This window comes from Centroberyx affinis, unplaced genomic scaffold, assembly GCF_046629955.1.
Source record: "Centroberyx affinis isolate AG114_WGS23_722 - 3 ecotype Tasmania unplaced genomic scaffold, CSIRO-AGI_Caff_v1 ptg008960l_1, whole genome shotgun sequence".
Lineage (NCBI taxonomy): Eukaryota > Metazoa > Chordata > Actinopteri > Beryciformes > Berycidae > Centroberyx > Centroberyx affinis.
The window spans coordinates 1-27004 of record NW_027284382.1 but is presented as its reverse complement, the minus strand read 5'-3'; the positions used below and the strand labels follow the sequence as shown (position 1 = coordinate 27004).

Below are 27004 nucleotides of genomic sequence, written 5' to 3'. Positions count from 1 at the left end.
CGCTAAACAAACCCCCCCCCCCCCCCCCCCCTCCTCCACTGTATTTTCTTTTTTTTTTCTCTTCCACTTTCTGGAGAAGTGCCAGGCTTTTTTTTTTGGGAACACATTTGGTTTTTTTTTTTCTATTGTGTTGAATATACTTCCCCCATTCAGAGATGTCAACCCTAATTTTCGAAAAAAAAAAAAAAAAAAAAAAGCGACTCGGCACGCCGTCACATTATGCAGCGAGCGGTTTCTGTGTGTGTGGGGTTTTTTTGTTTTCTTCTCTTCTGTTTTTTTTTTTTTTTTTTCTCAGAGGTTGTAGGGCAGGCGACGCAATTCCGCAATATTAGACAAGAACAAATGAAGAGAACATGCCTCCTAGTAGGCGGTAAATGTCAGCCGCCGCACACTTGCCGCCATTGTTTGTTTTCCACTAGGGAGGTAATAGCATCATTTCCCTGCCTGATTTTGAGTCATTGTGGGGGGGGGGGGGGGGAGCAGGCAAATAGAATTGTTATCTCGAAGCCCCGACTCGCTCAAGCCTCTCCACCTCCCCTGCCCCCCCCTCGAGCCGATCTCATTGTTGGCGGGAAAAAAAAAAAAAAAAAGTTGCGTTTTTGCTCAGAGATTGTGTCGTCTAATTCCCTTTTTTTTATTATTTCCCGCTCACGTAATCACTCAAAACGCTGGTGTTCTTCTCTCTCTCTCTCTCTCTCTCTCTCTCTCCACTCCCATCAGCGATTGCGGCCACGTCTCCTCCGCCCGAGCTGACGGCGCCGCGGCACTGCAGCCTGTCCGTGTACGGCTGCTGCACCGACAACGAGACGGCGGCCCTGGGCGTGGGACTGGCCGGGTGCCCCAGTAAGTCGACCCCCGACCCCCCCGACCCCCAACTTTGTTATACAGTATGCACTCAAAAAAAAAAAAGAAAAAAAAAAGGTAGATAATATCACAGCTTTTCAGCATATGGGGGGCTTTATTGTCCTTGACGGCAATTACAGCGCTGAGTTTCATCTCAGTCCAAAGGAATAATTATGATAATGTCGTGCCACATCTACAGAAAGAAATCCACTCATCTGACGATCTTGACTAATGATAGCATGCTGACGAGGGGGGGGGGGGGGGAATTCTGCATATGGCTCATATAGGAGACGGGGGAAGTATGGATGGAGAAAATGTAGACGTGGAAATAAATCTATTCAGGGACGAGGTGAAGGAGAAACACCTCAGCCTCGGTGTATCAGCGTTTTCTTTTTATTGGCAGAATGGAGTGTGCATGACTATAGAGAAAGTATGAATTGGTGGTTTTCTGAAAATATAATTGGTTGCTTTGCCTCATGATGCGATTTACCATTACGTCACTGAGTAAAGCTCTGCATCTTAGAATCGGAATTAGAATAGAAGTCAGTTTAATTGGCAGGTGAGTCTAGCATCTCCAGCACTTGTAAGTCAAAACTCTGATCTCTGAACTTCTGATGTCCTTCCCCCCCCTCCTCCTCCTCCTCAGGTACCTGTCAGTGCAATGCGTACGGCTCCTATAAAGGGACGTGTGACCCGGCCACCGGTCAGTGCTCCTGTAAGCCCGGGGTCGGGGGCCAGAAGTGCGACCGCTGCGAGCCGGGCTTCTGGAACTTCCGCGGCATCGTGACGGAGAACACCAGCGGCTGCACACGTAAGAAGCCGATATGGAAATTCAAAAAAATCAGGTTTACTCAGCTTCACTTCTCCCTGCGATTGATCAACAAACCGAGCGGCATTGATTTCCGATGTTCTTGTCATCCTTTCAGCTCGGTAAAATCAAAGTAACCCAGAGAGAAGAGTAAAGAGTAAACTTTTCTTCCGTTTCTCATCTCGACTAACTTTTTGTGGGAGGACTACTGCTAAGTATGAGGAAAACAAGTCATCTTTTTGGATAATTCAACTTCAATCTGATATTAAGAGGGGGCGACAATAAGCTGTAATATTATTGAAATTGAAATGTAATATGTTACACTACCCATTACTGGGAAAAGTAATATGTATTACATATTAGGGCCGGGCAGTATGGTTGGAATCGGTGTCACAATAAGGATATTTGTCGATATCGATATACAGTACTGTGCAAAAGTCTGAGGCATATGTCAAAGATATCCATAAAGCGAAGATGCTTTCAAAACTAATGAAGTGAAAAGTTTCTGAATATCAAAAATTTACAATAAACAGCAGTCTACCAACACACTAATGCAGAAAACAAATAAATATCTAAGACTTCTAAGAAATTTATATAAGAAATCTAGGGTGCCGAAGACTTTTGCACAGTACTGTATATCACGATATGCAAAATCTCATGTTAAACAATCAAATTAATGTTCATCCCATTGAACTGAATGGTAATGTTAGGTGTAATGTCAAGCAAAACTGAAATTTTCAAATAATATTCCAAATTTTTCAATAAAATTTGCTTGTTATCATCAGTTTAGGCAGCAGAATTGTGTCAATATGCCAAAATCACTATATCATCACCATATGATTCCACTGAAAGATGATAAATTATCTATTCATTTATCTTCATTATCACCCAGCCCTATATGGTGATGTAATATGTTGCCGAGTTATGCATTACCGCCCGACACTGCTTGTGTTTTTTTAGTTTAAATGTGCTTGTTTTTGAGGTTGGCAAACACAAAGCCACTGTAGACAGTCCAAAGTAAACCAGCTCTATTTACTGAACATAGCATAGGTATTTGATGCCAAAAAAAAAAAGTTTGTTTTTGACAGGACTGAAGCGCCTATTATGTCCCACATTCCTGTCAAAAACCCACATGGAATAAGCACAGCCTCATCCATTTGTATTCCGGCGGAGCAGCGGGGTCGCGGCCCCCCTGTTTGCGGTGCTGTAATGCAATATGGTGACCGGCCCGCTCGGCGCCGCTCCCCCCCCCCCCCCCCCCCGGAATCGGCCGAGCATTTTTCAGTCAACAGCGGGACGCCTGCAGGTGCTTCACCCCGTGGCCCTGAACTTAACAAGGTTTACCCACAGACAAGCAAACAGCGCGCCGCACGCCAATATAAAGTTCAGCGGGAGAGGGAGAGGGGGAAAAAAAAAAAACACATTGATTCCAGGAGCATGATGGGGTTGATATGTCCTTCCCCCGGGGGCTGTTTTCTTGAGTGTCTGCTGCCTCCTCAGCACCTCATCACACCCTCTCCCTCCTCCCTCCTCCTCCTCCTCCCCCCTCCTCCTCCTCCTCCTCCTGGCTGGCCTTGCGCTGAACTGTTCCCAACCCTCGATGTACATCAAACAAGGGGTCGGAGGCTAAGGCCGCCTCCGACTCGTGTCGTAATTCACCCCGTACGCCGAGAAAATTATTTACCCTCCTTCCTGTCACTCATCACCCCTCTCTCTCTCTCTCTCTCTCTCTCTCTCTCTCTACTACCCATCCCCCCCACCCCCCCACCCCCTCGGGCAGCGTGTAACTGCGACGCGGTCGGCTCGGTGCGGGACGACTGCGAGCAGATGTCGGGCCTGTGCTCCTGCAAGACGGGGGTGAAGGGCATGAAGTGCAACGTGTGTCCAGACGGCAGCAAGATGGGCATGAGCGGCTGCGACAAAGGTGGGAGCGCGCGCACACACACACACACACACACTCTGTTTCTCTGTCTGCTTTTCCTCATCCGTCTGCTTTATTGGCATCGGCTGCAGGCCAGCCATAGGAGTTGTTAATCGATACTGATTAGGAGAAGAGTGAAGTGGAGAGATGCCTAGTGTTCACCCGCTGATATTTTATCTCCTATAAGTCATACTCCACTTTGCGCTATTCCCCGATGTAGCCTGTTACTCTTGGCTTAAGGAAATAGAGTGCCTCCCTGCCTAATAATGACAGCATTCAATATATATATACTATAGGGATGGGATGATATGTTTATCTCACAATGCGATTCAATACGCGATATGGGGTTTATGATTCAATACAACCAATGACGACAAAGTGTGACTGTGCAGAATTCTGTTTATTTCCGAGCCACAGATCTTTCGAGCGATGGCATTGGCTTTCAAGAATGTAAACAACAATTTAAAAATGTCATTACAAAGCCATGGGCGTAGGAAGCAGTTGGCCGTTGGGGGGAACAGATTTGACTACTGGCTCCACAGGAGGAGAATTAAAAAAAAAAAAACAGCTCTGCAATACTCATTTCTAGTAACGTTTAAAAAAGGCTATCTGAAAATAAAGAAAGAACGATTCAGGTGCTAAGTGACAGATCAGGCTTTATGTGTTGGTTACAGCCAATCTATCTAGTTTCGCCTGTTTCCCATTAATAATAATACAACAACAATAATAATTTCCGTCTTGGAATTATAGTGTTTTATGTAGTTATATTTTCCTTTCAGCTAACTGCACTGATCTTATCTGGTTTCTAGTCATTTATTTTTTTGCGGTGCACTGGTCCTTTTGAAGAGCCAAGTGTGTTTTTTTTCTCCAAGCCCTGCTACAACACTGACTGGCTTTAGCTTGAAAAGATGTTCATTATAAAGGACATACAAAAAGCCAGCACAGTACCTGTTCCATTACGGCAGGATAATGAGCCTTGCAAAGAAACGTTTCAGACAAGATGCAAGCCATCCAATATGGTGAAGAATTAAGTTTAAGTGTAGCTGCAAAACAACTAGGCCTAACCTGCCTTGCCATTTTAAAAATCAGCACAGATGAAAATATAGTGCTGTAATAATATCAGAGAAAGATTACATACTTACAAGCATACAGGACACTGAGGCAAATAGAATTCCTTTGATTACCATGAATTTCTTCATTATGATTGACAGTTTTAATGCTGACTGCTCTGCTCCATCAGATCAAGTGAAGAGGCGTCACTCTGCTCACGATATAAATGTATTCATTTTTTCTACACAGTCAATATCATTCCATTGTTGTTTTGCCCACAAAGGCCTGCATCAGAATGTAAGCCATTATATTCTTTACAATCTGCCTTTGCGGGCCAAAACGTCAGTGGAATGATTTTAATCTTGCAGAACAGAACACGTAATTACAAGATATTTAATTTAGGGCCAGAGTGACACCTCTTCACATGATCTATGCAGCTTTGTCTTTGGCTGCAGTTTGGAGCGCTGCCTTGTCTGCTGTCTGCTCCTCACCTATATGAAGCCCTGTCAAGTCTATTTCTTGTGGCGCACTTTTTTCACAAGGAGATACTTCATTCAGCTTCATTCCACATTGCACGAAGTCAAAGGCTTTTCAAAATAAAAGTCCCGCGGTTGATTTTTCAATGCGGAGGCAAAATAACACAATGTCGTGGTTTATTTTTTGAGGGGGACATTTTAATCATCTTTTAATATTGGAGGGGACATGTCCCCCCCTGTCCCCGCGTGCTTCCTACGCCTATGTACAAAGCGCAAATAATTTATTGGATGGAGAGCTTGTGAAATTGTGATGGTCAAGCGTCTCATTTGTGATTACTACAGCAGAATGAAATATCGCAATTCATTTTTCTGCCCCACAATACGTATTCTCACATCGTGATATATTCAATATATCATCCCATCCCTGATACACCATGGGCCCCGATGTGGAAGGACTATTGATCGGTTAGATGAATAATAAAGACACACACACACAGTGATTGCACGTGCAAAAAAAAAAACGGCAGCTGAAGGAAAGGTTAGCTCCCGCCGCGATGGCCCGCTGCTCTTTCATTAAGACGTGGCGTCAGGTATCGACTGGAAGTCAAGTGCTTAATGAAGCCGATAGTCCCGGCGCAGCGGTGGGGCACCCCGCCACATGAAAAGACATGATGTCTAGGGGGTGGCAGCACATGAAAGCAGGAGTGAAGGGTGGGTGGCCTGGGAGGGGGGCTTCTCTAAGCCTTCCGTGATGCTGTAACAATGCAAAAGACCCCACACTCGGAGCCCGGGGGGTTGCGGGTAGGCCCCCCCCCCCCCCCCGCCGTGCCGGCTTCAAGACTTCAAACGCTCCTTTCGGAGAGCGAGGGAGAGGTAGCTGTGGAGTTGACGCACAGCCGGAACACACACACACCGCACGCACGCACGCTTTCTCTGCTCTCTTTCTGCCGCAGTGAGCTGATAATAACACGAAATGATGACAGCTCTTGACAAAGCTCGTTTCTCCCGCAGGTCCCGAGGCCCCGACCTCATGCGACGAGCTAGAGTGCAGCTTCGGAGCGTCCTGCGTGGAGGTCCAAGGCCAGGCCCACTGCGAGTGCCCCTCGCCCGACTGCGATGAGAAGAACAAGACCAAGGTAGGGTCTTCCGGCCCGGTTCGCAGTCAGGAAATCGGAGTCGGAGTCTTGGAAGCTTGGAAGACGGTGTGATATCGGCCTTCGGGGAGTTAACGTGTGTCCACATCTCCCCTCTCTCTCTCCCTCTCCCCTCTCCATCTCTGTCACGGCGGAGCAGGTGTGCGGCTCGGATGGGGTGACCTACGCCGACCAGTGCCAGCTGAGGACCATCGCCTGCAGGCAGGACAAGGACATCACGGTGCAGCACTTCGGCCAGTGCACAGGTGAGCCCCGTCGAAAAAGCCTTCATACATCACACGTCAAGCGTTGCCGGGGCCGCCCTCCCCCCCCCCGCCAAAAAAGATAACGAGAAATGCCGCGGGCTTCGAATGATCCCTCCCTCTTGTTTTTCTTTCTATCCATCTCTCTGTCTCTATCTTCGTCTATCTGCGTCTCTCTGGAAGCGAAGGCGCCGCGAGTAAGGAAAGCAAGTTGAGCTTGAGTGTTCGGGCGTAAGGGAACGCACGGGATAACGGCGATTGCGATCAAAAGGCAAAATCCCAGCGTTTTATTTCAAAGGACGCATTCTGATGCACGGATGAGCAAGATAACAGTCACATGTAAGGAGTCGTCAGTATGCAACTTCTCTTCTGAGTCTTCTTTTTTTAGCTTTTCCTTGTTTGTAATACGGCGGTTTCTCAAGCTCCGTGGTCACAGTGTGTCTAAATATTAAATATCCAGCTCGTTCCGATGAGCACATAGAGCAGCACAGGCCCTGATCCCCCCCCCCCCCGCGGTCCTGGGACAGCCAGGTGTCAGCGTGAGCGCGAGCAAAACCGTGCGTGACAGCGGAGAAGAGTGAGAGAATGAGAGAGAGAGAGAGCATTTTAAGAAGTGAAACAAGGGCTGGCAGATGCTCGCCTGCAGATAGAGCCCCGCGGTTTGACTCGAGCCTGAGCCTCGCAATCCCCCAAGATAGTAATGACACTCTCCTCTTTGATTTCTCACCCCTCTGTCGGGATTTGGCTTCATCTCCAAACCCCCAACCCTACCCCCCCCCCCCGTTGGGAAATGCGTCAATCCCTTCACAGCTTTGAGCTGCCAGCAACACAACAGTGTCTCAGCGTCACGGGGGACATACATTACATGCGTACCGAGCGGAAAGGTACAGCGCTCGCCCCTCTGCCCAGATGTCGATGGACGTCGGTCGGATCGGGCGTAAGCGGCGCCGGGACGAGCGCCAAGGCCGCGGCTCTCGTGTTCGGCGAAGTTGTCGTCGCCGACTGCCAGCTCGCGTCACGGCGGGGGTCGCGGAGACGCCGCCGGCGAGCGGAGGTGGCGGCCCGCGCCAGCTGTGCGTTCTTGGCCGCGAGCCACCGCCAGGTGCCTCGCATTTTCAGGTGGAAAAATGTTCGCTCACCTCGCCGCTTAGCCGGCACGGATCAGGTGAGAGAATGTTGTGCCTCCAGAGAAACTGAGCTCTCTTCATCCCTCTTCACTGGCCAAAACTAGGTCATACCCATAGGAGGCATGGACTGTGTTGACTAGTGGATGCAGGTACATATAAAATAAACACAAATTTGCTCAGCCAGAGATTGAAAAGGCTTTGATAAGGCCCTGAACATCTGGTAATTACAAATTCAGTGCCGTGGGTTACCAGCAAATGAGAAGCCCACATAGTTCCACATGCCTCTGTTGCCTGGCAATAGAGATGTGGGTTGTGTGTAATCCCTCACCTAGCGTTTGCCGCGCACAGAAGGCAGGAAGACGCCTAGCAGCGACTCCTTTCTCTGTCGAAGCCCCGGGGGAGCGGCAGACAGGCGAGCGCCCGGGCCCCTCCGACAGCCACAGAGGATCTTTTCATTTCTTTTTTCCCGGGCTGCGGTCGCTCTGCGGGTAGCCGCTCCGCCGCCGCCGCCGGCTCGGGGGTTTAGAGCTCGAGCTCATTTCACGTGTGGCTGGGTGCGAATTAGCATTTGCTCTGCCTCCGCCCCTCGTCGCCCCGCGCCGCAGCCCCCTCTCCCTCCCCGCTGTTTACACGCCGCACTCCCCGACGCCGCGGCATGCTAATGCTCGCCCGGCCGCTACGTGGTTCGACAAGAGAGCGATGCAGAGGGCTTACATAAATGAATGAATATTGATCTCCTCTAACATCAAAACGTAACGGTGAAGGCATCTTTGATCCGCTGCAACTCTTTCACTGAGTAACACCGCTGCTGCACGCGCCAGCACTCACAGCCGGGGCAAAGGAAAAAAATTCACAATCAGCCCGGCAGAAGAAGCTCCTTCAAAATGCCTCCGCTTCTGTCAGAAGACTCGCGGCTAACTCTGATGTCACCCGTACTCGTAGCGAAAGGACAGAGCGGCGGTCACGGAGTTAGACTTCCACACGAGGGAGTCGCTCCGCCCCCGCCTCCGGCCCCCGCGTCTCGGCAAAAGATGAAGCGCGATCTGAGAGAAATCTAAGCGAAAAAAAGAGCTACTGTACAAAGCGCCGGAGGGGAGGGCAAGTTTGGACGAGCGAGCGGATTCTGGCGCTGGGGGGGTGGGGGGGGGGGGGGGGGGGAATGGCCAGAACGTTGGCAATGACCTGCCTTCTCCCATATGGCGCTATCACCTGTAGGTTTTGTGGCAAATTGGCAGCGAGCGGCGGCATATGGCACCGGCAGCCCCTCCGCCTGCGCGTTAGTCAGGGTTCTCTTGCTCTCCTCCCGATTTTTCCCTCATTTATTCACTCTCATATTCTCCCTCCGTTTGCCCGTTTTTTTTTTTTTAGCCCGCGTTCTTTTTCTCTCGGCCTTCTTCTTCTCTCTCTCCCTGTCGTTTCCTTCCTTCCCTCCTCGCTCCGCGGCGCTGCCTCTTTTCCTTTCCCCGTCTCCCGTATCAGATTCCTCCCTCCTCCTCCTCCTCCTCCTCCTCCTCCTCCTCCCCGCTGAGCGCGCCTGACACCGCCAACAATCTTAATAACCACCTTTCAAAGATAACTACACAGCCAAGACAAGCCAAGATGACAATGATTGTTTTGTTTTTTTTCTTTCTTCCCCCCCCCTCGACCCTGTGATATTGCTGTCCGTTGCTCTGCTGGGTGGGGGGGGGGAGAAAAAAAGAGGAAAAAGGCTAATGGAGTGTTAAACCTGATTAAGGGAAGCATGAGCTGAACTGACTGTGCCGCCAGTCCTTCTTTCCTCCTTCAGATGTGTTTTTTTTTCTCTTCCTTACCCCATGTCACCGAGCTCGGCACTCAACACAAACACACACACACACACACCCCCAAACACACATTACCCAGATCCCAGGGTGCAGGCCGCCCGACGCTAAGCTTGGCACCTGACTGACAGGTGTAGCCAAGAGGAAAGGCAACGCACGCCACCGTTCTTGGCGATAGCATCACCGCTGCATGCACTCCACTCCCCGACTCTCTCTCTCTCTCTCTCTCTCTCTCTATATATATATATATCTGTCGGGCTTTAAGCTGACATGCTGTATCTCCCCTGGGCTTTCTACCTTCTCTCCTGCTAAGCCTTTGGAGTGGGGGCAGGTGGGGGGGCGGGGGGGAAGGCCTTCGTCAACGCATCGCATTTCACACCTCAGCACGTAATTGCCGATCAAATAGGCGATTATTACTGTGCAATTAAGTCCTACGCATAATGTTAGGCGAATTCTAATGAGGCGCAAATCCGCGGTATAGGTTTTTTTTTTTTTTCTCTCTTCAGTATCTATTCATTTCACCCACACAAACTAACACACATCCGTACTCGGGGGACGTGGGTAAAGTAAGAACGGCGGCGTTGTCACGCCCGCTTGCCTCGGCACAATCTGAGGAGCTCAGTTACGTAGCATCTCCCTGCCAACTCCGCTCTCCCCCTTAGGAGTTTTTGTCCTATTTATCGTTCTTTTATCACAGACGGTTTGTCCTTTTGCACCAGAGCTTTTTGCATCGGTAATGATGGTCTCTCTGCAGAGAGCCTCTTTCTCTCGCTCTCTCATTTGGAGTGGTTTTGCTGTGTGTGTGTGTGTGTGTGTGTGTGTTTGTGTGTGTGTGTGTCTGTTGACAGCAGTGTGTTGTGGTGGCGTTGACGGATGCTTGTGCTCTCTGCAAGCAGCAGTCTGCTGTCTTTGAAGCCAGAGTTAAAGCCTGCTTTTTTGCCCCATTTCTATCAATCATTCATCACCAGAGGCGCTGGCTGTTGGTGATTAAAGCTTTGCTACAGGAGGGCAGCATTTGAATATGGATATATAATTCATAAGCATTGGCACAGCACACACGCGCACACACAATATTGTACACACAAATACATATGCCGTATGCATACACACACACATACACTACACACGATGCATAGACACCACAGTGCGATCGCGGTGGTTTAACCCCGTCTTGGCCACATAACTCATCTGTAGGCAGTATCATATTCCAATGCACAGTATAACTCTGAATGCTGTATATCATCCCTTGGCATATTCCATATTCGTTCTGCATATGGATAGGAGCACTTTCATTACTTATGGTTTGCAGGATGGATTGCAGGATGTTTAATCAGAGGTTGGTTTTACAAATGGGAGCCTTCCTGTGTGTGTGTGTGTGTGTGTGTGTGTGTGTGTGTGTGTGTGTGTTCATACCAATTCTCTGCTCTCCTTTGCAGTGTCATTCTGTAATGACATTGTTAAGAATCAGGGTTTGGAGCTTTTTGCTTTTATTGTTAAAAATAAGTTCTAATAATCATGAAATGGCTTTGTCATGATACTTCTATTGACTTTTGGCTGGATTGGCATTTTAGACAGGGGTTGTACTGTAGCTAGGTAAAGGCAAAACCAAACATTTCCATCTTTGCTTACTCATTCATCCATTCCTTGCTTCCTCCCCTTCCCTCCACCAGAAACCATCTCCGAGCTGGCCGGCCGACCCACCCCCAACCCCTTCACCACCACCCCCAACCCAGCCGCTGCCGTCACCATCACCACACCCTCGCTCACCAACCTGGTGGAGGGCATCCCGCCTCCCCGGACCGCCGAGACGGAGCCCGCGGCCACCGAGCGGCCCCCGCCGGCCACCACCTCCTTCGCCTCCACCTCCACCCGCCACCACAACCACCACCCCACCCACCCCCAGCCTCAGCCACCGCGGCCCACCGCCTCCGCCTCCTCCCGCGGCGGCGGCCCCCTCATGCCGGCCTCCGCCGCCACCTTCGAGGAGTCGGGCAGCGGGGAGCCCAGCGGCGAGGACCCGGCCGAGGAAGAGGAGGAGGAGGAGGAGCAGGAAGGTAGCGGTGCCACGACAGAGGCCAGTGGAGGAGAGGAGCCCGTCGGTAAATCCCTGCTCTTTCACATCATTACCCATAATGCTTTGGGTGGGGCGGGGGGTGTTGGGTTGTCCTGTTTCCTGTCAAGGAGAGGTTGGACAGACTTTGTTTCTGATTATTTGGCATTGCTATATCATAACACATCCATGCCATCATCTGTTGATATTTAATGGGGAAAGTGCAGCGTCATCAGCGTAGAGTGTGAGCATATGCAAAGTGTTTGGGAGCAAGTGCCCAGATAAAAGATATGTCTCTCTCTTTTTACAGACAGGTTGTTTGTTAGTGTCCTTCCCAGATGCGTAAGATGTATATCTCAATTTTACGCCGAAAGGAATCTATTTGTGTGGTTCGCCGCTCTGTGACCCCCCCCCCCCCCCTCCATTCCACCAGTGCGCCTCTCTCTCGCTCTCAACAACTAGCAAAATAAAAACCCAGCGCTCTGTAAAATACACTCTCTGTGCCACAGATGAAACCGCTGGCCCGCACCTTCTGGTGATCTCTGGAGCTTGACTTGACGGGCTGACACGGGGAGGGGTGGAGGGAGGGAGGGAGGGATGGAGGGAGAGAGGGAGGGGGGGGTCACATACCTTGTCACATGGCTAGTCTCGAATCTATTCCCAACATGCCCTCCCGACTGGAACAAGCCCGCTGCAGCCAAACCCCCCCCCTCCCTCCGCTTGGACAATAAGGGGGAGGACTGAGCCTTTTTTCAATCAGACCTCTTCCTCTTCTTCTTTCTTTTTTTCTTTCACTTTTTTTTGTGTTGTTTTCCATCCCCCCCCGCAAAGCTCTATGACCCTTCTATCGGCTGACAGCCCTCGCAGTAACGGGATAGGATTGATGGAACAGCGTGGCCCCCAGTGTGCTCTTCCTCAACGCCTCCTCCTCTTCCTCCTCCTCTGCCCCCCCCGCCACCCACCCCCCGACCATTTCTTCTTCTCCCCAAGATTTATTCTCTTGTCAGAGGCCGACCAGAGTGTTCGGTGACGCGAGGAGCATGTATCCCATCTGCCAAGGAGACCCGGTGCCTTGTGGCTGTCTGTGTGTGTGTGTGTGTGTGTGTGTGTGTGTGTGTGTGTGTGTGTGTGTGTGTGTGTGTGTGTGTGTGTGTGTGTATGTGTGTGTTTATGAATGTGCACTCAAGCACGTCCGGGTGTGCTTTATGTTTTTTACATCGTCCGTGTGTGTGTCAGGAGATCTGCTCACACACACACGTATGTTGACGTCTGCACCCATCTGTGTTTCTTCATGTCAGTGTGTGCGTGTGTGTTGAATTCTCAGTGCACTTAACAGTTTCTGAGTGTGTAACTGTGAGTACGTCAGTCAATTTTGTGTGCGTTTTGTATGTACATTGGAGTCTTATCTTTGTGTGTGTGTGTGTTGAAGTCTTCCCTTATCTATCTTGCTTCATATCAGAGTGTGTGTATGTGTGTGTTGAATTCCTAGTGCACCTATCAGTGTCTGAGTGTATAAATGTGAGCAGGTCAGGCGATGTGTGTTTTCGTATCTACAGTATGTCGAACTCTGCCCTTATCTATGTTGGTGTGTGTGTGTGTGTGTGTGTGTGTCCATGTATGTGTCCGACAGCTCTCATAACTCCCAGTGGAGCAATCCAGTGTCCCTGTGCTGTAGTGTATTGCCCTCTCCCCCCCCCCCCCCCCCACCAGTGCTCTCCTCTTCGGCCCCTGGCGCCTGTAAATCTGCCGGACCAACAGATGCCCTATAAACCTCGGGCCCCTCACCCGCCACCTACCACCCATGCCCCCCCCCCCCCACCATCTTTGACCGGGAGTCCTTGAGGAAAGGACGTCCCCTCGCCTCTGACGTCTTTACGAGCTGTTTAGCCCGGATGCTGTTTAGCCTCCGCGATTATTTCTAATCTCCGTGCGGCCGTAAAACGCCGCCAGCGCCCTAACCTACACCGCTATTACCCACCTCCATCCTTCACCACTCGCACGTCCACACACAGAGAGAGAGAGAGAGAGGGACCGGCCACTATTACGTCTTGAGAAATCACCCAAGATAGCCAGATATACAGTGAGCACGACTACAAAGACGTCTTTCTTTTTCCCTTCCCGGGAGGCCTTGAAGATAACAGTCGGGCCCAATCAGCGGCGGCCATTTCCGTCCGTTATCGCGCTCCCTCATCGCTAAAAGCGCGATTGTGCGAGCGGTAATACGCCGCCCCATTATGTGTTTCCCCCTGTCTGACAAAACGAGCTCCAGGTGCGTGTGCTCCGAAGCCCCCCCCCGATGGAAATGCTACATAATCACTCCTGACAGATGCCCGTATTGGCATCTTGAGTGGCCATCAGCAGGCCGCGGCTGCACCCGGTGGGGGGGGGGGGGAGAAAAGAACCAGCTGCAAAAACGAGAAGAAGTTGAGGGGGTGGGGGGGGAAGTCGTAGGGAAGGCGGAGGAAGTCGTAAGGTGTCCGACCTCAGAAGCGGGACCTGTCCTCGGAGCCTAAAAAGTCCGAGCGAGGGGAAAAAAGTAACTCTCCTCTGGGTGTCCGAGATAAGGTGGTATGAATTTATGAATTTTTTACGACGCTTCATGAATTATTATGAGCCCCCCCTTCTGTATCACCCCTAGGTCCCACGGTGGCAGCCACCACCGTACCCACGGCCGAGGACAGGTCGTCCTGCGACAACACGCCCTTCGGCTGCTGCCCCGACGGCCGGACGGCGTCCAGCACTCCGGAGGGCGCCAACTGCCCCTGTAAGTCAAGTCTTTTTTTTTTCCCTCCTCTTTGACTCCTTTTCAGCGCTTCTGTTGTCATGTCTGTGATATCTCATAAGCCGTTGTTGACAACGTCGCCGCATTCTCCGTAGACGAGACTGTAGCAGCTGATCGGCGCGGGAGCCAGTAGAGCTGAGATCGCAAGCAAATAAAGTGGAAATTAGTTAGATCTATACGTCGTCGCCACGAATGCGCAGTGGGACTGTACTTGTGTTTGTCTCCTTCTCTTCTTCCTTCCCTCCCCTCCTATTTTTCTGGCTTAAATTCCTGTCTGTACACAGTACTCCGCAGTAAGTGAATCCCGCGGTGTAAAATCCCGCATCCTGTTACTTAAAACCAGTAAAAAAATCGATAAACACGCCGTGGCAGCGACTGCCTTGACAGAAAGTCAGATTACACTTGCCTTTTATTCTTAGCTGCATCCAATGAAAACACTATGCTGATGAAGCGTTGCATATTTAACATCGTCCATGCCTGTGTGCAAGTTCAACGGCACTCAAGGCCAAAACCAACCAACCAACAAAAAAAAGCCAAAGTTATAGCCTACAGAACTTCCTGTTTTTCACTTATTCCTCAAGAAACCGATGACACCCAGACCCGATATGACAACTTCAAACCTAATCTGTCGAAACATTGGGAATGATTACAATATTTTTTTTCATATTTACCGTTCGCTTCAGGAATAGCGCTAGTGTACCATCTGCCTAAAACAGCGGAGGAGCAGGTGGTATTTTTGCCGCTGCTGTGTGCATTCATGAATCATCTTCCCCCCGTATGTAAATGATCATTCTGGCAGGTGGCGGAAAAATATAAAAAAAAAAACAACACAACGCGGTGAAGCTGTGAAATTGACCCCAGTAATCTATGTTTGTGAATTGGAAAACATTCTCGGGCCCTAATATCGCTCTTAGCAGATTTTGCCGTTACATTCTTTCCATACCGGAGGTTTTCTGAATAAAAGTCGACGTGTCTATCCCCACTTTCTCTGCCTTCTCTCTCCCTCTACCTTTCTTCATTCCCCTCCCTCTGCGCTCTTTCCCTTTATCAGCCTTTGCCACTGTCCTCTATCTCCCTCCTGCGCCGTATCTCACTCTCTTTCTCTTGCCATCAATCCGGCCCCCGTCTCAATCCGGTCTCGCATCGGTTCATTTCTCTCAGGAGCCGAGCCGAGAGAGAGCGGGAGTCAAGAGGGCTACCGGAGGGGGCCGGCGAGGCCCCCGTTGTACCAATCAGCGCCTTCTGCCAGAGTCGGCTCATAATGATAAAGGGTTTCTCTCTGCCCTTTGCCTCTCTCTCTCCCTATCTCTCCGTCCCTCGGTCCAATTCTCCTCTGTATTTGTCCCCGGAGTGCAGCCGTGTAAATCTGCCCCGGGCCGCGAACGGAGGGGGATTCTCTCCGGGTCCCTGGGGAGCCCCGGGGTCGTGACTGGAAAGGGGGCCCACAAATTAGCGCATGGGGTTGCATTTGTGGCATGTTGAGAGCGCCGAAGCCTCACAATAAACCAGCGGAGAGTTCACCACCATACAACCCGCAATGTGTTCTGAGGTTATAAAGCCCACCTGTGACCTTCCCCGTATATTTCTCCCATCCGCTAGATCTTTTGCCCACAGACTTTATTGGTCAAATTTTATAGCTGACCCGGACGAACGTTGAAATGCGGAATGCCATTATCCGCTCAGGTGCGATTTGACGACATTGAGCCTAATTGCAAATCTAATACTCCAAAAAAAAGGCCTCGAAAGCACGTACAAAACGATTCATAACATCCTCGCTACCGCTGCAAGATAACAGTCGAAGCAAAAATCCGCTAATCCGACGTCCAATCAACGTTTATGTCAGCCGGAGCCCGACGCCAACAGTGACGCCCACACCACGCCGATCAATACTTCATTCAGCTGAAGTGTATCCCAATAAAAGCAGGCAGGCTAATCGATAACGCCGGGCTCTATTTCTCCTAAGGAGGGCTTAGCCGATTCCGCCATTCATTAGTATTGAAATGCTGAAAGACCCCGTCGGCGTCATCTCACCGCACTTTCCACTGTATTGACGATGTGCCATTCTGTCTCAGGGGAAAAGGACTAATACCGATTGCTCGCTTTTTCGAATCGTCCCATTGTTGCATTTATTTATATACCGAATGATGAAGTGGCTCAAGGTCTGAGTATTTTAGTGTTCTGGTGTTAAAGACCTTGGCAAGAAAGCCTCTCAGCAGCCTCAATGAAACATTAGTAGCCTGGAAAAAAAAAAAAAAAAAATCATCGTAGGCTCTGTCCACTTGCCATATGTTACATTTAAATGAGGTAATACCGTTCATATGGCATCAGAGATAATGGCCGGCGAGTGCTTAAGTGAAAGTTAATGGCACGCCGAGGCCCCGGCTACTGTAAACTCTCCCATATGCCAGTGGAAGTCTGACAAATCCATTACATTTTACAGTTCAACGGGATCTGATAGTCAAATGGCCCTTCCTCTCTCTCTCTCTCCATCTCTCTCTCTCTCACTCTCTTTATGTCCGTCACGGCAGCGGGCTGGAAAATCACCCTCTCTGATGTTTGTCTTCTTTGCAGATTAAAAGTCTGATCTATCTCTTTCTTTTCCCACCCCTCCCCCCCCCCCCCTCCTTTTTCTTGTTATCGGCCCCAGACCTCGACTATTTGCTTCTATTTTATGGCCCCCGCCAGATCGGAATCGATGCGCGTCGCTCCGTGAAAGTCCCCCCCCCACCCGTTTAAAAACGAGCCGGGACGGGGAGAGGGGGGAGGGGGAGGGGGAGGAGGGGGGAGGGGTCGGTGTCGGCCCCCGTCCTCTTCATGCAATTTTAACCAGCCTGTGTCAGTCACCGGTCTGGCGGCATTAAGGAGACAATTACGGCTATCTTTCACGATAATCCTACAAGTGCTCTTCTCTTTCTTTTTTTTTTTTTCTTTTTTTATTTCTCCCCGCCGTTGCCCAGGCAGGGGCGGCCATGATTGATTTGGGCAATTTGTTCGGCTGATTACGAGCGGCGTGAAACCCCCGGCATCAGCGCCTCGGCTCGCTCCTCCGCGCTCTCTCCCCCCGCCCCCCCCCCCCCCCACACACACACACACACACACACCTCCTCCTCCTCCACTTTCAGCTTTATTTCAAGCCCTCTCTTCTCGGGCGGCGGGAGGAAGAGAGCGTATAGAGAGTTGATAGATGTTGGACAACATAACCCCCAAGGTCGCGCGGGGGGACTCGCTCTCTTTGCTGAAGAAGGCACTTTTGTTCCTCTCTGTGTGTGTGTGTGTGTGTGTGTGTGTGTGTGTGTGTGTGTGCGTGTGCGTGTGTGTGTGTGCTCCTACATGTCCTGTGTGTTTCCTGTCTAACCTGTTGTCTCTCTACTCAGCCCTCCATGCCTCGGCCAACTTTTGGGACGATTCCCGGTCTGGTAAAACCTGGCCCCGTTTTTTCCTTCCCTCCTTTCCTTTCCTTCTTTGCTCTTCACACTCCTTCTCCTTCCATCTCCCACCAATCCACTCCTTCCACCACCGCCACTACCACTCCCTCCTTTTGAAAGGCCCAGACTGCAGCTCCCGTTTTAAACCCCCCCCCCCCCCCCACGACCGCACCAACCAAGCAGTCAACAACAAACGCACTAACCCCTCCTCCTCCTCCTCCTCCTCCTCCTCGTCAAAACACACACGAAACACACACTCCATCACTAACCCGAGACTGGCACTACCCCCCCGAAAACTGTGTGAAGCTGAGGGCAAGCGGGTGGAAACTTTTGTGCTACGTTTGACTTTCTGTAGTCGGTTTCTCTTTCTTGTACTGTCTTCCAATGTATCACACACACTCCTCTCTTCCCCCCAGCAACCATGAGGTACAACGGCTTCCTGCACTTGGACAAGGTGGAGGGCCAGGAGGTCTTCTACACCCCCGAGATGGAGGACCCCAAGTCGGAGCTGTTCGGAGAGACGGCCCGCAGCATAGAGAGCGCTGTGAGTACCGTGGGAGCTCAGAGAAAGCGAGGAATGACCTGATGTGAACTCTGCTGTCGGACTTCATTTCGTATTTCACCAGTCGGTTTGGTTTCTTAGATGCTGATACAGGTTTTTGAAGGCTGATAGCGATATTTTAGTCTTAGTCTTTAAATTTAACCATTCAATTTACAAGGATTCAGTGTTTTCCCCCTAGAATTTTATTCTTGTCAGGGTGGAAAAGCCTCTGAAACAGCATTTAGACCATCATGGGACACTAAAACAGTTAGTAAAATCAGTAAAATCACGCTGAAATGACTTCTCTGCTCAGACATCCGATATAAAAAATAATATCAGTAAGAATATACGAAGAACCTCCATCATATCGGAGGTGGAAGACACTGATTGGCCGAAATCTGACTTTTAATAAAAGGCCGATCGGTCGATCCCTTGTTTGCAGAGGTGTGACCAAGTCCGCTTTGCTCGAGTCCTGAGTCAGTCTCAAGTCTGGAGGCACAAGTCTCAAGTCAAGTCCCAAGTCTAAATGTAGATCAAGTCAAGTCCAAGTCATTAATGTCAAGTCTCAAGTCTAAATGTAGATTATCAAGTCAAGTCCAAGTCATTAATGTCAAGTCTCAAGTCTAAATGTAGAACAGCAAGTCAAGTCAGAACAAATCAAGAGTCCAGTATCAGTTTAATATCTTAAAGAAAACTAAATATCTAGGACTTTTCAATGCAATAAGGTTTTAATAGGATAAAAACTTGGTAAGAGCATCATTAGTTTGATTTCTATAATCAGTTTCAACTTCAATAAATTCAATCATTCCATACAAATTCAGAAAACAGAATTTAAATTCAGTCGTCTGCTGGAACAAATCTCATCACTTTCAGTCTAAGTCATTTACACAAACACAAGATCTCTAGTCAAGACTTTAGAAACCTTTTCAAGTCATCAAAGTACAAGTCAGAGTCAAGTCCCAAGTCACCAGAACCCAAGTCAAGTCTCAATTCTTCTCTTCATGCATCAAGTCAAGTCTCAAGCAATTACAATTGGGACTCGAGTCCAAGTCATGTGACTCTGCTTGTTTGGAATAGAAAATAGTGATCCAGTACCAGTTTTCTGACCTACAAAAGCGTCTAAGAGATTCATTATTGCAGTTGAGGAGTGACTCAGCACGCCCTTGTTTTGTTTTGTTTTGGTTTGTTTGTCTGTCCTCATGGTGGGTGCATCAGTAGGAAGATCAAATAGGAAATAGCATGTACAGGGCCCACACTCCGAAAGGAAATCAAAGGCTTCGCGAGATCATGATCCTTATTTTCCATGATTATTTTTCAAAAAAATGCACTGGTGACGCTCTGACAGCAGCCTGAAAACTCTGCTCTGCATAAAGAACCTTGTGAAGACTTGGATTTTCCCCACATACTATGAATAATTACAGTATGTATGGGACAGTTTTTTAACAGCATAGTGTTTAATTCCAGTCTCCGTATGCAAGCTTTAAGACAGAGCTAGTCATTATTTCGGGCTTGCAGAAACTCTTCAGATTTACAAAGAACCTTCAGAAAAAAAACACAAAACCGAAACCCAATCTACAGACAGAATTTCCCCATTGATTTAGCTTGCCAAGCACTTGAACGGGCCATCAAAAAAAAAATCGAGATCGTTATTTCTCCGATATCTGAAACGTCGACTCCCTTTTTTGTCCGGTCGGTCACGTGACTTTAGACGGCGTCCCGATGCCAGCTCCTGTTAGCCGGGCCGAGGCGGAGGGCTTTTGCTTCTGCGGTAATCAAGAGTCTGGCCCCGGTCCGTTTGGCCCCGGTCGCATTTCTCCACACTTTGCCGTCTCTGTCGAGCTCAGACCTTTTGAACAAACGCCTCTGTTGTCAAGCCAAGGCCTCACTCCTCTGATGAAATGGGGACATGTGCGTGTGTGTGTGTGTGTGGGGAGTGTGTGTGTGTGTGTGTGCGTGCCTGTGTACACAGCACGCCTCTACCAGCTGTTGAATTGGTGTCACTAGCCCCCACCGGGACCTGATCTACCGCCTCGCAACATTTTGTGTGTGTGTGTGTGTGTATTGTGTGTGCTTGTTAGCGCTCTTAGCCTGTGCCTCTTAGAAGTGTCACTTGATAGCCACGCCTTCCGTCTTCCAACACACACACTGCACACACACATAATGTACATACACACACACAGAGTTAAACCACTGCAGCCCTCCTTTCCCTGTGCAGCGACCTGTTACAGTTTGTAAATAACAAGTGAGGAGACAGAAGAGAGAGAGAGAGAGAGAGAGAGAGAAGGGGAAGGAGAGAAAGAACGAGAGGTTTCTAGGTCAGTCTATCCATCGGGGGGCAAACTGAAAGACTTGTTGATTTTGTTTCGAGTCCACCACACCACATCACTGCCCTTAGGCTGTTCTTTTTTTTTAAAACATTTTCTACCTTGCCATCACACACACACCAGCCCCCAACCACGCGGGTTCCAGCTGAATATGCTTTTATGGATATTCAAATTTGTTCAAACGAGCGGTAGGGAGGGGGGGGGGAGAGAGTTGAAAAATGTCAACTTGATGGGATTTAGAGTGGGGTGAAACGCGTGTGACGGAGAGTGTGGAGGAGCCTTCAGTGAAAACAATAGAAGTGGATGAGAGGATGCTCGAGTAAAGTGGGTTAACGGGGCCCCCCCCGGCTCCTGTGATTTCACCCATCGGCTGCAACGAGGACGAGGTGGAGGAGTGTCCACTTTTCCCTTTTGAGGAGGAGGGGGTGTGTGTGTGTGTGTGTGTGGGTGTGTGTGTATGTTGGAGTGTGTCTTTTTGGTTAAAACTCCGGTATTGGCCCGTCATTGTCATCCACCTCTAATATGATGGATATGATGCAGTTTGATTACATATTTATTGTAGAATTGATCAATGCACTGCTTGTCTATGGCAAACCCATGAGCAAAATTGATGCTATGTCACATTTTGATTGGATTTCACACAAGAATTATTATTATTATGTATGTATGTATTATTATCATCATTATTATCCTGGGATTCAGTGGCAATTTTTTGTGTCCCATGATGGTCAAAATCAGTGGTTCTCAACGAGGGGTCCGGGGACCACCAGGGGTCCTTGAGGGGGTTCCAGGGGGTCCCCAGCAAACTGATGAATTGTTAAACTTCACCATTTCATTAACAAGACGTTTAGACAAAGTTTACACAATTAGACAATGTAGAAGAATGACTGTTTTGATCATAGTTGCACTGTTATCTCACTACCTACAGTACATATAGTCATGGAATTCAGGACAAAATCATATCTAGCAATAAAAGATATTCTCTGACTAAATTAGGGTCCTTGATATGAAAAAGGTTGAGAATCACTGGTCTAAATGCAGTTTTAAAGGCTTTTCCACCCTGATAAGAATAATATTCCTGGGGGAAACAATGAATCCTTGTCATATTTTTCCATGAAAATAGTTTAATATAAAGATAACTAATAAAAAACGCAACATCGCTCTAACACTAAACAGCATCTCAGCTATTTTTCTCCTGACTTTAAACCACATAATGAGTATTTTAGGATGCGAGACATTTTTGTTTTGTTTTGATGTTGTTCCAATTTGAAGATACTGAATATCGCCGCAACATTTCGACCATCGCCAGCTTCCTCCCGGCTATATCAGTATCGGCCTTCAAAAACCCATATATCGGTCCAACCCCTCTCTATAGGCCTCATTTGGCCGCCCAAAACACACACACACACACACACACACACCAAGCAAAACCAATCAGCGGCACATGTCAGGGTGGCACGACATTTTACCGCCGCGCCTCCCGAAAAAACTTGTTCCCATAATTAATGCCCGGTCTGCAGCTAAATGTCAATATGTGCACCCGCCCGCCCGATAGGTTCCCTCTCTGCACATCCTCATTTGACGGCGGATCTCTTCTCCCCAGGAGACGGAGTACAGTCTTTTGAAATTGGACTCGCCGCTATCATCGCGCCGAGCTCATTACTAGCCTCATTTATCATCTGTTCTCTCTCTCTCTCTCTCTCTCTCTCTCCCATTCTCTCTCTCTCTCTCTCTCTCAGCTCAACGAGTTGTTCAGGAAGTCGGAGGTGCAGAAAGCCTTCATGAGCGTTCGCGTCCGCAACCTGGCGCCGAGCTCCTCCATCCTGGCCTTCATCGAGGCCCACTTCAAGCCAGGTGAGAAACCTCGCAGCAAGAGCGGGATAAAAAAAAAGAACATTCTTTTATTCAGATTTCAATCACCTGAAAGTAGTCACTAGAGCTGTTTGTGTGATAGCTGCGTTATACCTTATACCGAATCATCTCTCTGTTTTTTCCTCTCTGTGCTGTCACTCAGGGTTAGCGTTATTGTTTTTTAATTATCTCATAAGCGTGCGAGGCGGTTGTTGTGGTTTTCCCTCATTTGTACCTCTTTTTTTTTTTCTTCTTGATGCCAACTTCACAACAACAATCATCAGACTGCTTTTTTTAAGTGTCTGTCCTTGTTGAGCTTTCGTTGTATTTCCTCCCCCTTATGCTCCATTCTCCCCTCTCCCCCCCCCCTCCCCCCAGAGTACAGTTAAGCTCCTCCTCCCCTCCTCTCTTTTTTTTTTTTTTTTTTTTTTTGTATTTCATTTTACGAGTGCCGTTCAGCGTCCTTCATACCCTTCGCGCGGGTGGGGGGGGGGGGGGGGCGGCTGCCGTTAAGCGGCGCTCCTCCATGGCCAGTAAAGCAACCATCTGCGGCGAACGTTATGAGAGCGATTTATCTGGGCAAAAAAAAAAAAAAAAAAAGCCGGGTGAGCGGCGGGTGGAGGACAAGTGGTCCCATGAGGCCCACCCCCCCTCCTCCACCCCCTCCTCCACCGCCTGTCACAGCGCATGTCTCTACTCCCTCATCCTAATCGCGTCGTACCTCTCTTTTTTTTTTTTTTTATGGCAGATACCAGATACACGGTGGAGGACATCGAGGGGGCCTTGCTGAAGCAGCTGAAGGCCTCCAAGGAGACCAGCATCGCCGTGAAGAAGCCGGAGGAGGGCAACATCCGCTTCACCACCTACGGTAACGCAGTGTGCCCAGAGTGCGGCGGGGATTCATAAAAATGAATAAGGGGGTTTTAAGTTATTCATGAGGTGTTTTATCAAAGGGTTTATGGGTCTTGAATGGGGGAAAATCCCAGGGGGACCGCGGGGCTCGCCATCCTTTAACGTCTCTTTCTCTTTCTCTCTCTCTCTCTCAGGCCTCTCGTCCGCCCAGTTGTTCACCACCATCACCACCACCACGGCGTCCGTCACCACGCCCACTACCACCACCACCGCCGCCACCGCCACCGCCGGGCCCCCGCCCACCACCTCGCCCTACGTCACCCGCCGCCCGCCCGGCGCCACCACCCGCCGCCCCTACAGCACCCGGCGGACCACCACGACCGCCGCCCCGGTCACCACGCCGCTCCCCACCACCACCACCACCACCACCACTACCACCGCGCCGACCACCACCACGCCGCCCCCGACCACCAGCACCGCCCACCCCCGGACCCGGCCGCACCACCCCAAGGCCCCGCGGCCCTGCGACTCCCACCCCTGCCTCCACGGCGGGACGTGCGAGGACGACGGGAGCGACTTCAGCTGCAGCTGCCCCGCCGGGCGAGGAGGCGCCGTGTGCGAGAAGGGTGAGGCTTTTTTGCTTTTAGGTTTTTTTTGTTTTTTTTTACCGTCCCACCCCTCTTCCCCCTTCCCCTTTCTAATCCTTTTGTTTATTCGTTACGGGCTCCATCCCTCCCCCCCCTCCTCCTCTTAGTTCTTATTACTCTCTTCTCATTCCAAAGTTTCCCTCAAAGTCTGAGCTCATTCGAAACTCATCTAAGAAAATGAGCCGGAATAGGAGTCTTTCCCTCCGATTCAGTACAATTTCAATTAAGCAATTTGAAATAAGCCACTAGAGGCTGTGTTTTACATTGATTTTACAACAGCTAAGAGGGCTTTAGGCACTCCACTTTGCGTTGTGCAAATCATGCCCCATAGTTGTTCTGCAATCACTGCTAACCACGGCCTCAAGTGGCTCACTGCTCTTATGAAATGGCAGCAACACGCCATGGTAATAAATGAGAAAGAACGCAAATATTCCAGGAATCTTTTATTTTTCAAACAATAATAATTAAATGTTTTTCTTCCGAGGTCTTGAAAAGTAGCTGAACAAAGTGGCTGCAAAGTGACACATACTGTAAGCACCGGCATGAGTAATGACTTTCGGTTAGCGCATTAATATGTAAATGAAACGTTATGTGGTCACAGATGCGCATTTATTGGGTATTTTACGACGGCTTCCGCCGCGGCTCAGGCAATCAGAGCCGACGACCGGGACCGGAATACATTTTCCCGGAACTTTTCTTCCGGCGCCTGTGACTCAAACCCCCCAGCTCCAGTGATTCAGGCAGGTTCAGCACCTCCAAAGTGAGCGACCGCTGAGCCATTCACCGAAAGGCAACCCAGAATCCAATCAGCGGCACTCTAAAAACCATAAATCAGCGAGAAGTTCTTCAGAAGCGGCCTCTTTTATTTCACCTTCTTCTCCCCCACGCCGGGGTTTTTCGGGGATAAGGAACGACCTCACGCAGCTGCATCTTAAGATAATTGACACTAATTGCTTTGATGGGGATTAGCTGGTGAGAATCACTGTGTGCGTTTTTGAGTTAGAGTGGCTAAATGAAGTCACACACACACACACACACACACACACACACGCATATGCGCGCGGCACACCAGCCTCCCCCAGATCAATCAAGTCATTAGAGAAGAGGGAGCTCATCAGCCGTCATTCTCCTCCGAGAGACGGACAGAAAGACAGATGGACGGAGAGAAAAAAAGGAGCCCGGGGGGAGAAAATGCATGATAATGATCATAATTGTCGAGTGGCGGAAAAACAAAGGTTTTGTGTGTGTGTGTGTGTGTGTGTGTGTGTGAGTGAATATGTGTGACAGAGAGCGGGTGAGAAGCTTGCAGCCCCCTCCTCTTCCTCGACCTCCTCCTTTTGATAAACTCGTCAACCTTCTCTCAAAAAAAAACCCGTCGTTCCCGGAATGAAACCGACGGCGAGGCTTATTTTCCTTCCATCAAACGCCAGCCGCACAGCGCCACTGTCACACTTAATTATGCACATTATATGCCCATTACACCACGATAAAGCAAATCATATACTAATGACGGGGTCTGTCGCCGTCCCCGCGTTCCTCCACAGTGATCAAGTACTTCATCCCGTCGTTCGGCGGCAAGTCCTACCTGGCCTTCACCACCATGAGGGCCTACCACACGGTGCGCATCGCCATGGAGTTCCGGGCGGCCGAGATGACGGGCATCCTGCTCTACAACGGCCAGGACGGCAAGAAGGACTTCCTCTCCCTGGCCCTGGTCAACGGCAAGGTGGAGCTCAGGTGGGCACTGAAAGGGTTAAAGAGGGGGCAACTGGGTTTCTTTGGTTCAATTAAATTTAACGATCCCTGCGGGGAAACTGGGTCACCGCAGCAGCAGCCAGAGAGAAGGGTATAGATAAACTAAGACAAATAGAGAGTACTGGAGATAATGAAGCAAATAATTACAGCGACCAATCATATTGAAAAATAAAGACACAGCGTCTTCATTGGCAGGTTTGCAAGTCGGAGCGGAAGGTCGCATCGCCTGCTTTTCCCTTATCGTGTGCACAGTAGGAAAGCTTATATACAGAAATGTGCTATTCACATGATCACATGTGCAGTTTTAAGATATTCACATGATCACATTATGAGATATATACAGTACTGTGCAGAAGTCTTAGACGTATGTCAAAGATATCCATAAAGCGAAGATGCTTTCAAAACGAATGAATGAAAAGTTTCTGAATATCAAAAATTTACAATAAACAGCAGTCTACTGACACACTAACGCAGAAAACAAATAAACATCTAAGACTTCTAAGAAATTTATACAAAAAATCTAGGGTGCCTAAGACTTTTGCACAGTACTGTGTGTATATATATATATTTGCAATATTTTTATTATGCTTTTACACACAAACACAGACAAATTCAACAATACACAGTGGCCACAAGAACTAAACATCTGACTTAGATCCCTGATACATGACACATATAGCACGTAATATACTCGAAGAAATGATTGCACACAATTACATAAATGTCGTGAAAAATGTCATAGCATCTATGTATGTCTAAGGAAATGCTCATTACAATCGACAGTGATGCAACAACTAAACATCTGGAGAGAAAAAAGGAACAAATTATAAAAAATAAATAAATAAAGTAAATAAATTAAAAGATTTGGAATGTTAAGAAAACTCAGAAAATATGCACAGAAATGAATAAATCAAAATGAATCAACAAATAAATAAATATACCACCTTATGACCCAAAAATGTATTATGAGATATTTACATGATCACATCTGCATGGTAAGCTATTCACAATGACCACATTAGCAGGCGGAGGTAACATACACAGAAATATATGCAGTCGGTCCAGATGCATTTTAGTTATCATATACGTAGTTATCTATTATACAGATGGATGCGACATACAGTAGAGAAATGAGTGTGGATGTACAAATGTGACTTGTTAGCATTTACAGATGGAAGTTGTGAACATAATGCAGCGATATGTGTATAAATATCTACTGACTCTTAGACAAATATACGCACATTTGGATGCAAATCAGAATTATACAAGGAGGACAGATGGAAGTAACATACTGTACATACACAAATGTATCCAGAGTGTGCAGATTTGCATTGACGGCAATACAGATGGAAGTAAA

The 27004-nt window shown here is 48.9% G+C and overlaps 1 protein-coding gene across 1 annotated transcript in view; it reads left to right on the top strand.

Annotated features, from left to right (window-relative positions):
• Positions 1-25629, top strand: part of LOC139640301 (agrin-like) — a gene marked incomplete at both ends in the record, with an annotated part of 40966 nt that extends 15337 nt beyond the window's left edge. Inside the window, 12 exons of the mRNA XM_071514486.1 lie at positions 721-843; positions 1490-1654; positions 3432-3575; positions 6110-6234; positions 6392-6497; positions 11091-11519; positions 14109-14234; positions 18094-18221; positions 22282-22396; positions 23142-23261; positions 23440-23871; positions 25437-25629. Of these exons, the coding sequence (XP_071370587.1) occupies positions 721-843; positions 1490-1654; positions 3432-3575; positions 6110-6234; positions 6392-6497; positions 11091-11519; positions 14109-14234; positions 18094-18221; positions 22282-22396; positions 23142-23261; positions 23440-23871; positions 25437-25629 (2206 nt within the window). The remainder of the gene's footprint in view (positions 1-720; positions 844-1489; positions 1655-3431; positions 3576-6109; positions 6235-6391; positions 6498-11090; positions 11520-14108; positions 14235-18093; positions 18222-22281; positions 22397-23141; positions 23262-23439; positions 23872-25436) is intronic.
• Between the last annotated feature and the right edge of the window lie 1375 nt (positions 25630-27004).